This window comes from Anabrus simplex, chromosome 1 (genome assembly GCF_040414725.1).
Source record: "Anabrus simplex isolate iqAnaSimp1 chromosome 1, ASM4041472v1, whole genome shotgun sequence".
NCBI lineage: Eukaryota > Metazoa > Arthropoda > Insecta > Orthoptera > Tettigoniidae > Anabrus > Anabrus simplex.
Genome location: NC_090265.1, coordinates 653,821,497 through 653,833,715, shown reverse-complemented (window position 1 = coordinate 653,833,715; position 12,219 = coordinate 653,821,497). Strand labels below are relative to the sequence as shown.

The 12,219-nt window shown below is 39.3% G+C and overlaps 1 protein-coding gene across 2 annotated transcripts in view; it reads left to right on the top strand.

Annotated features, from left to right (window-relative positions):
* Window positions 1–392: 392 nt before the first annotated feature.
* The window catches only part of Pkn (serine/threonine-protein kinase N), a 308,319-nt gene continuing 296,492 nt past the window's right edge, over window positions 393–12,219 (top strand). Inside the window, exons 1-2 of one of the 2 annotated variants that reach the window (XM_067135804.2) lie at window positions 393–784; window positions 1,815–1,946. In XM_067135804.2, the coding sequence (XP_066991905.2) occupies window positions 1,857–1,946 (90 nt within the window). In that variant the 5' untranslated portion in view covers window positions 393–784; window positions 1,815–1,856. The remainder of the gene's footprint in view (window positions 785–1,814; window positions 1,947–12,219) is intronic. The other variant, XM_067135805.2, reaches the window with a different exon arrangement.

The following is a 12,219-nucleotide window of genomic DNA, read 5'->3' as shown; positions in this document are numbered from 1 at the left end:
GGAATCTCCCTTTTGACTGCTAAGCAAGGGAAAACGCTAATTAGTTGACTTCAGACATATATTCTGTAATACCGAACCCCCCCCCCCCCCCAAAGCCCTGATTATTCGTAACGTTCGAAGAAAGAAAGAAAGAAAAAAAAATCCAGAAGAGAAGACCCCGCCCCTGTTTCTTCCATTAGGTCATATTGCTTGGTTGAAGTATTAATGGACAAGCAGTATATTTGAAGATAGCATGTTCATCTATTATTCAACGAGAATGCGATGCAAGTTAAAGGGTTTTTCGAAAGAAATTAATCAAGGTCATTGAACCTCTACTCTGCCAACTTACAGGTGAAGAACTCGTATGTATATCATAAAACGGAATGTAATGCAAGACTTAGTCCTTCACTCAACATCTATGAAGCTGGGAATTTAATTGAGATTTTGTCATTTGTGACTTATAGCTAATGTACGAATATGCAAATTAGGACTCTGCGAAGTTGTTTCAGACGCCATCAAATGGAGCTAAGTGCTAACCAATCACATTTTTAGAATCGACTTATTAACCTAGGCTCAATTGTGTACATTGAAGTGATTGGTTATGTTCATCGTTTGTGGTAAACGCAATGTGAAATGTCTACATTTGGTGTTTTTGTGGAAGTGTATTGATGGGCAAGTACTATGTGAAATGGGCGATTATTTATGGCGTGAATGACTGGATGTTGTGCTAATGGTGTTTGTTGAATTCCCTGAAGGGTAGGAAGTCCGTGCTATTGACAAGATGGCGGATTCTAGTTATTACCAGGTGAGCCCAAAACAATAATTTCTATTATTTATTCAGGTATAGTTATTCAGGAATGAATGCATGTTGGTGTCAAACTGATAAGTAATCGAGATTTTGAGGATTTGGAATGAGTAGTCGATGTTTTGATTCCGTAATTATGAAGTAACGTTTCAATCTATGAAGTGTGTTCAAAGAATAGGCTAATTAGATCTTAAAATTTTATTTTAAAATGTTTCACGTAGGTACTGTTATTCTTTCAGGAAGCTTCCTGTTGCGTGGTATAATTTGTTTAGTATATATCTTAAAAGATTCAATTGCGGCGTTATTTATTTTACAGAGTTATATTATGTGGACCAGTTTGAAACTGTTACTTGGACACATCTTTAAGGATAGCTGGTTTATTAACCATTCTAAGGCGATAGTTATTTTGTCACGCTATTCATTAAATTAACTTGATGTAGATTGGTAGGTTTTGAGAGCAGAGATTCTTGTCAGTTTTACTTGTGTACCTACCTTAAGTTTTTCAGACCCCTATTATCCATTCTTTGTTTATATACGGTTTCTGGACGATGATACTCTGTGTTGGGTGTCACTTGTTTTATTTTTGTCGTGCTAACTTATATGCTCTGCAGAGGAGATCCAAGTTTGATAAATTTCAGAATGTTGAGGTTAAATACAAACAACCTGTATCCACTGTTTTTGGCTATTAGTCAAGAAATATAGATTTAAGCATCACTAGCATCATTGTGTGTTTTATTTCCCTTAATTATTTTCAAAAGGATTGTACATGGGATCCATGTGATGATGGCTTACTTGCTTGTGGGTTATAGTGTAAGATGACAACTTTCTGTTGATAGCTGAAATGTTGTGTTATAATTGGAGAACACTTTTACATTTAATGTTTGTATCCTTTGCTTAGGCTTACACTGGATCATTTAGGTTTGAATGTTAGTTGGCCACGCCCTTTAATTTATATTCCGTAGGGTTTTTGGCTATTATAGGAAATTGTTTAGAATTTATTCCTTCCTTTTTTTTTTTCTTACTTGTTCAGAGGTACTTCAACTGTTAAGGTAACTTAACACCTGTCAGCAGTATGTGGTGCTACCAGGAGGTCACACTCCAAATACCAACAAAGCCAAATTTCTTCAATCGCTCCTCTAAAAACTCTCATCGTGTTTCAAAGGTACAATATCACAGTAGTTGTGTTAAATAGCAGTTGCTGTGGGAGATTTGTTAAGTACATTTTTTTTGTTTTGTAAAAAGCCTTCTTTTGGTTGGAGTAAGCGACTAGGCCTAGTGGGTTATCTGAGTTAGTATTTTTTGAGGGATAGTGAGGAAATGGTTCGTTGAAAGGAAGATAATTGTTTGTTTTATGATTTCTTGTATATTGTAATTGTAGACTTTTGGAGGCTTACTGAATAGTAAACCTGGCTGTTGTTTGCTTACCAAGTAATGTATTAATATTTTGAAATTGGTGTATATGATTGGGCTATTGCACGAATAGGTAATCTTTGTAATTTGTATAAAGTATGAGTAGAAGTATTTTATCTTGATGACAGAAATTAATATACTCAAGTGTTTGCTAGAATGTTGATACTATGAGGATATGGAATGATGATAAGCATACTATTTTACAACCTTTTTAATGTCATTTAAGTTAAATAAAATGTGAATGTTGATAACTGTTAAATGGATCTGGTGATATTTGAGGTGGACGTCCTTATTGATTCGCTCTAAAAATATAGTTTGTTGTAAAACAGCATGCTGTGACAGTAATGATGAGCCCCAAATTTGCCTGCATAAGCATAATCTGTGTACAAAGTTAGGCTATCTGAAAATGATGTTCCTTTTACGGCAAAATAAAAATCAAAGATTGGATTTTTTCTTCATAATATCCATAAGGAATTTAAACACATCTGCAGTTTACTGAGCATGGTTCTGTGAATCTCAGAATCTGTGTTTAAAAGAAGAAACGTATTTATGTTGTGAAATATCATCATCCAGTTAAGATTTAGTATAAGACTTGATCAAAGCGTTTCCGTTCGAGGGCGTTGCTGCAGCAGACATGCAGTGTAGTGCGACTTCGGAACGGGTATATTAGCATGGACATGTAGGCAAAAGGATTAGTGTGGCAGTTGTGTCGTGCCGGGGTGCGTGTGTTAAATGCAGCTACGGGAAGTGTGGTAACGTTATCAGATGTGTCCAAGCAGGAGCAATGTGCTGTTACTCTGTTCTTGGCTGCCGAAGGACAAACTCCAGTGAACATCCATTGGAGAATGAAGACTGTAAGTGACAGCATGTCTGTCGAAAACCACCGTTGTGGAATGGTGCCCCAAGTTCTGTGCGGGTCGCATTTCGACTCGAGACATCTATCGATCTGGGAGGTCAGTTTCATCCATAACAGACAACAAAAAGCAGGCAATGGATGAGGTGATTAGGGCGGACGGGTGCATAACCATTCGTGCGCTAGCAATGGATCTCAACTTCATCTTCGGTTCCCTCAGAAAGACCTTGAAGGGTCGGTGTTTGCTGTCGGACGTGGATGTGCAGCAGGCTGCTATGGACTTCTTCGCGCAGCAGGACACGGTGTTTTAGCACAAGGGGATCTTCAACCTGGTGTGTTGGTGGGATGAGTGTCTCAGTGCTCACAGCGATTTTGCCTGATTGGCATCTCAATTCAGGACTGTACAGCCGTCGAACGGAAACATTTTGATCACCCCTTATAATTTGATGCGTAAGGAAAACTTAATGATAATAAACCAACTATCTTGGCAGGAGACCTCAGCTGTCAAGTAGACAAAGGAAAGGTGAAAACTGAAATTATCAAATCCCACCTTCAGCTAATCAACAAAGACTCGGAGAGTAGGCATACATACATACATACATACATACATAGCACCTGACAGGAAGATTACAATAGATCTTAATGTTTTTCAGTAACCAGAATATCGCCTGCGTAGAACAAATTGTAGACTCAACGTGTCCTATTACGGAGCACCTGCCTTTGATTTCAAACTTTCAGATTACCTGTAATAGCAAAATTCCAACTATACCTATATGTGTACCCTAACAAGATATTCCAAGAGCATCAACATGATCCTGTGGGGGGACCATAGAACTAAAATGCCTGCTGTATCTGAATTAGTAATATAAGGCAACCTTAATAACGAAAACACATTCCAGAACAGCAAAATATTGGTTTGAAGAAGAATGCTATACTTCCAGAAGAGAAGCATTACACCTGAATTCCTGAAAAACCTGTCAGTCACCACTCGTCAATCATGAGCAGTGGAAGCAAGACTTCAGTAATCTTGTCAACCTTTGGAATGCTACCTCATATGAGTTTATGATAACTGATCTGGACCCAAATGGTATTCAACCATTCAGTATTGATGAAGTAGATAATTTCATGTTGGGTTCCCAGAATGGAAAAGCAAAGAAACATGACATTATAGAAACTTTAATCCTATTCTGTAATGAATGCTTCCTAAGGGAGACAATTCCAGAACAGTGGAGATGCTTAGTAGTCATAGTAGAATACAAAGGAGAAGGACTAATGCCTGCAGAGGTATAACATTAGAATGCAATCTTTTCAAGATCTTCTCTAAGATAATGATGAAGAGAGCTGAAGTACAAATAAGAAATGCCATACCCATCAACCAGTTCACATTCACTCCAAGAAAGTTTAAAATTCAGACTGTCACCGAGGTCCTGTGAAAATCAGGAATGCCCTAGCACAATCCACTACTCCACTGTTTGCAGTCTTAACAAACTACTCCAAGGTATTTGACAGTGTTCATCAGAAGAAGCTGATCCGTAACCTGGAAGTAGTTTAGGGTATACTAGCCTTGTTCTAGAAATGATAAAATTTATTCTGAATGTGAATTATGTAACAATATTGACCTCGGCTTATCGTAACTACTCCCGTAATACAGATAAGGTGAGTTTATCAAGGAGACTCCATGGGCCCACTTCTGTTCAACTTAATTACGGCTGACATCATCTGTACAGTCATCGCCAAAAGCACAAAATTATACATGTTCACGCATGTTATGGTTTTGCCAGCAAGAGATCCAGCTGATTTACAGCTAACATTCAACAACATCAAAGCATGGGTAGATAACATTGGAATTAACAGCACCGGGCGAGTTAGCCGTGTGGTTGGGGGGGGTGCACAGCTGTGAGCTTGCATCTGGGAGATAGTGGATTCGAACCCCACTGTCGGAAGCCCTGAAGATGGTTTCCCATTTTCGCACTAGGCAAATGCTGGGGGCTGTACCTTAATTAAGGCCATGGCCGCTTCCTTGCCACTCTTTGCCCTTTCCTATCCCATCGTCACCATTAGACCTATCTGTGTCGGTGCGACGTTAAGCAACTAGCAAAAAAAATAAAGTATTAACAGCAGTAAAACAAAAGCCGTGAAATTTAGAAGGGGAGGGAGAATAGGTCAGTTTACTTGTGGGAACTCACCCATTGAAATTGTACCATAATTTCAAGTATTTGGGGCATTACCCTGCAGACAACTGGCTCATTCTTTGCAGTGCAAGAGAGAACAGCAGCACCTTTTAAAGTAATATTTACAGTGTTCTCCCTAAGACCGGCCATTTTTACTGGCTAACATGACCTAGATATGTGCAGTTACATAATATTAATGCATATTTGAGTCAATGGGTGTTCCAAATTAAAACGTGAATATCGTAAAATGGTTTATTTGAATGACAAATCTTCATTATTATCAGCGTAATTGCATCAGTTAAGCTTGACTATCATGTGTTGAGTGCGAACTATGTCTGGAGTAGCGTGGAATCACATGCAAGCACTCGATTCTGCATGACATTTCAAACCCGTATGGCACTCCACGGCAACCGAGGGGTAAGCCGTGGTGTTGTTGTTGTTATTATTATTATCATCGTATGGCATTTACATGCATAATGTGTAAAAATGTACATATAAATTAAAATATAGAAGTAATTAAATTAGAATGTCTAGCTTTGACAAACAGTCCACTGCACTTGGTGTCAATTCATGCAGAGCTCGTAAACCGTTCTTAAATGCTGACTGTGGACAGCTCTCAAGAACATGAAGCAGTGTCTGCTTCTCAGCACCACACTCACACGCAGCACTTTAACAATATCCCCACTTTTTCATCATATATCGGCATCTGCCGTGGCGTGTTCATAAACGTTTGAGTTTTGACCACTCATGTCGAGGAAGATCGAAACCTGGCACTTTCTCCATTGGGTCTTTAATCAGAAAGGCGTTGGTGAGTGGACATTGTTCCCATCGTTCTCCTTTCTGCTGTTACACTGAATTTTTCATGGGAGTGTAGATTCAGTCCCGAGTGGGTTCTGGGTTTTTAACCTTATCGCAGGTGGATCTCATAAGACATTGAACAAGAGTGAGTTCCTGTGTGCTAAGGTCTTCTTGAACAACTGTACTTTTGCTGTATTCCTCCTCAGATTTGGAGGAGCAATGTTTGCTAAAACAGGCAGCTACTGAGTAGGAGTGGACCTCACTGTACCAGTAACAACTCTCATGGTTTCATTGAGCTGTACGTCAATCTTGCTTGAATGTATGCTGTTTTCCCACACAGGAGCGCAGTACTCACCAGTCGAGTATGCTAGGGAAAGCAAAGCAGTGCGAAGAGTGTTTGCATCTGCACTCCAATTGCTGCCCGCTAGTTTATGCTGCAGATTTACTCTTGCTCTCAGCTTCTTTGACAGATAGAGGCAATGCTGTTTGAACGACAAGGATTGATCCAGTGTGACACCCAGATATTTTGGGAAGAAGTTGTGAGAGACTTCTGTTCCGTTAAAAACCACATGTAGCTACCGATTAGCTTCCATGTTTTGCAGGTAGAATGCTGTTACTTCCGTTTTATTAGGATTTTGGCTGGAGTCTCCATTTGTGAAAATAATCACACATGGTAGCTAGGTCCTCACAATGTGCCAAATCCGTACTCTGAGTAATTATGATTACGAACGAACTGTATAACACTAGAAGTTCAAAATACTCTTGTTATGTCTCGTTCATGATAACACTAATATAGCGCAATTATACAGTTAATGTTTACCTGCCTGATGTTATTGTTCATGCCCAGAGGGGAATAAATTGAAATGTTATCACTAGAGCCCAGATTTCCGTGCAAATGCATGTTTTTAAATAAGCTGGTTACAATTCTCAAACTTTACAAATATTTGTTTTATGGCGTAACTATTCCAAATAATCGTTCTTTTTCCGTGCATGTTTGCATGTTTTGGCCTTTTTAGAACAAAATTCATGCATAATGAATATTTGAAGATTTTGGACGTTTAATATTGCATAATATGACTTTTCTTGTGACTTTGGCGCATATATAATGCTAACTTGCATGATAGTGCCTTTTAGGAATGTTGGTTTGCAGAATTTGGGGCCTTTTTTCCACGTTATACAGAATGTCTATTACTGAGAAACGGAGAGAATGTATTCCTGTCATCCTACATGGCAACCAAAATTAGTACATAATCCAATTAACCAAACACTTTCTTATCTGCTGTTTGAGTAAACACTGACGTAAGCCGGAAGGCCCCACATCGATCTGTGTAATTCTTGGGATTAAATTGTCCCAGTTATACGTTGTTATAAATCGAACCATAAATTGTGCATTACTCATTGACGGCTCATTCTTTCGTCTGTGTTAGACGAACAAAATAAAACTTGTATCACATTTTGTGACGCCGCGTTACTGAGCTAGCAGCTGGTTTTGCAGTGAACCCTCCTCCGTTGTTATCCTGAATTTTCCTCCCGGGAACTCTCACTCGTCACTTTATCGCAGCAGGCAATCAATGCCAGTTATTGAGGAGATTCAAATGTGTCTGCCATCATCGCACGGAGAAGTATAGCTGCGGCAGCTAGATATAAGTTGAAAAAGTGATCCGTTCAAATCCTGATTTTGATTCGTCAAGCTTATATAATTTAAACCTAAGAATTTCTTTTTTGTCCGTATTGAACTGAGAATGGATGATAGGAAAACTTAAAACGGTCCACCTTTTCAATACAAAAATGTTATAGTTTATTTATAACATGTATTTGCACTTGGAACTAGTTTCAACGCTAGGAACTCAAGGGAGACTTCATTAGTTAGTCGGAACATAGAAAAAATGATGAACTCTTCTCAGAAGAACTCTTAAGGTTTCACTTTACTTTGTCCTGCCTGCTGGCTCTTCAGAAATGTGTGCGCGTGTGTTTTATATTCAGGAATCATTCAAGAAGAACACTTTCGCACTGCAAGATGTGTGGTTAAGGTTATTTTTAATATGTATAACTTTTGTTTTCTCAACGATTCATTTGTTTCTATATTCGTCCCTGTTTTTATCTCCTTGTAAGATGTGTATTGTTCAATGTAACGCCTTGTGTAATATAAATGCCTAAATGCTGGCCTATTTCCCACATTTTGGCTGATGATGACGCAAAACAGCGTTGAAACTAGTTCCAAGTGCAAATACATGTTATAAATAAACTATAACATTTTTGTATTGAAAAGGTGGACCGTTTTAAGTTTTCCTATCATCCAAGCTTATATAAGACGTATTGTAGTGAAAATACAAAAGACGTACCGTACAATTTGACCTCACTTTGTCCCAAATGTCTTCAATTAACTATGCACTGTCACTTCTTGTGACGTAGAACTTCTGTGCTTAATGATGTGCTGACAGATAAACGGACGAGCTTAAATCAAGGCAATTTGGAGAAATTAGTTGTTGTACAAATGTTTCAAAAGGAAGTGATTTTGATTGTCCATATTTCCAGTTTATCGTGCATGTTTTGCTATATGATACTGCATGAATGCATGCATATTTTGAGATTTGATAGTGCATGGAAATCCAGGCTCTAGTTATCACGGAATAAATTGAAATGTTATCACGTTCATTTTTTACTTTGTTTAACTTGCCCGGCTACTCATTCCTACAACCCAGCTGACGAAAATTTCTGGGGAGAACACTGATTTGATATCCCAAACCTCCAGAAGATATCTTTTTCCACAGTGATAGCACTGTTCAAAATAGAAGTAGAGCTAGTAAGAACCTGTGGGATTCAGTCAACAATTTGTGGGATAATCTCATACTCACAAACATTAGAAAAGTGGAAAAAGTTATTGACAGGTAACTCAATCGTCCAAGTATACAGAAAACGGGATGGAAGGAGACCAATTTCATCTTCACAAAATTCACATGGCTTCTGTGGAAAGATTTAAACAACTGCTGCCTTTCATAAACCCAGTGAAGCCTGCAGATGCTAAATGTGTGGTGAGATGTGCACTCAATACCGTCTGAAGGACTGGATAACAGAACTCACCCATTCAGTTACTACACCAAATGTGATGCTTGTGCCTGCTTAGCTGCAAATGCGGCTGATCGGTTGTGGAATCGTTGACAGTGAAATTCTCATTTTGTTATTGCTGGACCTCAGTCTTTCCCTTTTTGGTGTTTTAATTTCAGTCAGTGTTGAGAAGCCTAATTCGTACAAATACATCATTGAAAATGGCAAAACATAAACTGTCATCTCGCAAATAGGGAAGGCACGCATTAATCCATAGGTACTTTGAGGAGTTTTAATTTCAATTTTCCGTCAGCTTTTATGAGTACCACTTATATATTAATCGGAAGGGATTCTGAAATCTTACAGGTTTTGGGTACAATGGCTTCATGGTGAATGATATGATCACATCATATCTGCTGGGATTAACTTCTTGTACTTGAGCTACAAATCCTTTCACTTGCCTTGTCATAGAATTGCGCCGCCTGTACAAACACTAACACAATCCTTCCTTTTAATTCATTTTTGATTCATTAGTCACTTGAAATATTTCTTCACTGATGGTGCTTGGGAAGTTCTTTGCAAAAGAACAAATAAGCTTCAGTTACATCTCCATCATTGTACCTAATATAAGGAAAAGGTTGTACATGCCCACTAATATCAGTGAACTCATCGATCTGAAGTTAGAACTTCTGACTGCTGTTTTGATTTTTTCCTTCATAATGTCATTAATAGCACTGGTCATGTCAATAACTCGGCAAATGATTGTGTCTGTAGAGGGTGGAATTTTTGAAATTTCACCAGCAGCTTCTTTACCCAGGACTATTTTCACCATCTCTTTACAAGCAGACATTAGTAGCGTTTCGGCAGTTGTGTGTGTTGTGTGTTCTCTTTTTTTAGCTTTTACGATAAGTTTGGTTATCTTACAGCTAGCTTCCTTTACTTTTTCTGAAACACAACTGTAGCAATTATGAATGTTCTTTGTTTTGTTCCAGCAACCAACTAAAATAATTGACATGTGCTTGAAAGAGAAGAAAAAAAAAATATGAAATGGCGTATGGCGTTTAGTGCCAGGAGTGTCTGAGGACATGTTCGGCTCGCCAGGTGAAGGTCTTTCGATTTGACTCCCGTAGGCGACCTGCACGTCGTGATGATGAAATGATGATGAAGATGACACATACACCCAGGCCCCGTGCCAGCGAAATTAACCGATAATGGTTAAAATTCCCGACCCTGCCGGGAATCGAACCCGAGACCCCTGTGACCAAAGGCCAGCACATTAACCATTTAGCCATGCAGCCGGACGAAAGAGAAGAGAGTTTTGTTGACCAATGTTTCAGTTTATTGGAAACCATGAAGCATTAACTTACTGATTTTTTTGCCACAAACAATACATTCGGAGATTGAGCAAGTTTTATCACCACACCAAAGGAGCCTGTAATGATAAATAATTATCACTATAGTGCCGGTGCAGTAATTTTTGTTTCTTCCGTTCTGCTCACTACTTGTATTAGTTAACGGAACACACCATACAAGAAATTTGTCCATCTGGAAATAAATTAATAATCTAATAGTAATACAAAGGTAATCCCAAAAAATAAGGTCTCCTATTTTTTTATAAATACATGACCTGTTTATTTCTACAATGGTTTACATCATTTTATAGCTTGAACATTTACTGTAGCTATTTTTCTACATAATCATTATTTTGCTCGATGCATTTTTGTAGACACTGTGACAGTTTTTGTATGCCCATGTCATACCAGCTCACTGCCATGCTGTTCAGGAAGTTGTGAGCGGCGCTTCAGGAAACCTCAGGAACCAAAGTGCAGAGATCATCCAGGGTGATCCGCCTATCTTAACGCATGATTTGCTCAACCTTCAAGATTGTATCACCGGGCGAGTTGGCCGTGCGCGTAGAGGCGCGCGGCTGTGAGCTTGCATCCGGGAGATAGTAGGTTCGAATCCCACTATCGGCAGCCCTGAAGATGGTTTTCCGTGGTTTCCCATTTTCACACCAGGCAAATGCTGGGGCTTTACCTTAAATAAGGCCACGGCCGCTTCCCTCCAACTCCTAGGCCTTTCCTATCCCATCGTCGCCATAAGACCTATCTGTGTCGGTGCGACGTAAAGTCCCTAGCAAAAAAAAAAAAAAAAAAGATTGTATCGACGGAAATTGACGGTCTCCCGCTCCTGTGTTCATTCGTTGTGAATTTCAGTCCGACCAGCTGCAAACTCTCTACACCACTTACGAACATTTTTGACATCCATGCAGGACTCGCCATACACTTCTGTCAATTGGCGATGGATTTCAATCGGTTCAGTACCTTTTGCGTTCAGAAACAGAATAACTGTATGCACTTCGCACTTGGCGGTAACATCCAACGGGAGCTCCATTCTCAATGGCTGCCAAGCCAAGACTGACCGCCTCAGCACGGCGTGTGCATGTTTACATGCAACCGCGGGAAACACTCTTCACAATATTGTGACGAACAGCTACACGAACAGAGTTCCATATTTATAATTAAAAAAGGAGACCTTATTTTTGGGATTACCCTCGTAGACTCCATGGCTAAATGGTTAGCGTGCTGGCCTTTGGTCACCTGGTCCCGGGCTCGATTCCCAGCGGGGTTGGGAATTTTAATCATAATTGGTTAATTCCACTGGTAAGGGGGCTGGGTGTATGCGTTGCCATCCTCTTCGGGACACACAGGTCACCTATGGGTGTCAAATGAAAAGACCTGCATCTGGCAAGCCAAACTTGTCCTCGGATACTTCCGGCACTAAAAGCCATACGCCATTTCATTTCATAGAAAATAATAAGGCTGACCAGCAATCGCAGTTTTTTGATTACTTCAGAGCATAGCTGTGATAGAATTGAAATAATTGCAAGACACAGGACCTATACTCTTAAAAGGAAAGTCTGACAATGGGTTGATGAATCTGTGTAGGAAGAAAGTAATAAAGTTGAAGAAGCAGTAACAAATGGGGACAAGTTTCAAAACAGCATAATAAAGGCCGGTTAAAATTTTGCTAGTCCGAGCGGTTTGGGAAAAGCATGTACACAGAACAGGTGGAAAGGATAACAAAGAAGCTGCTTAGCGCAAAAAAAAAAAAAAGGAGAGATAAGCAAACCAATTATATATATCTGAGAGCAAATA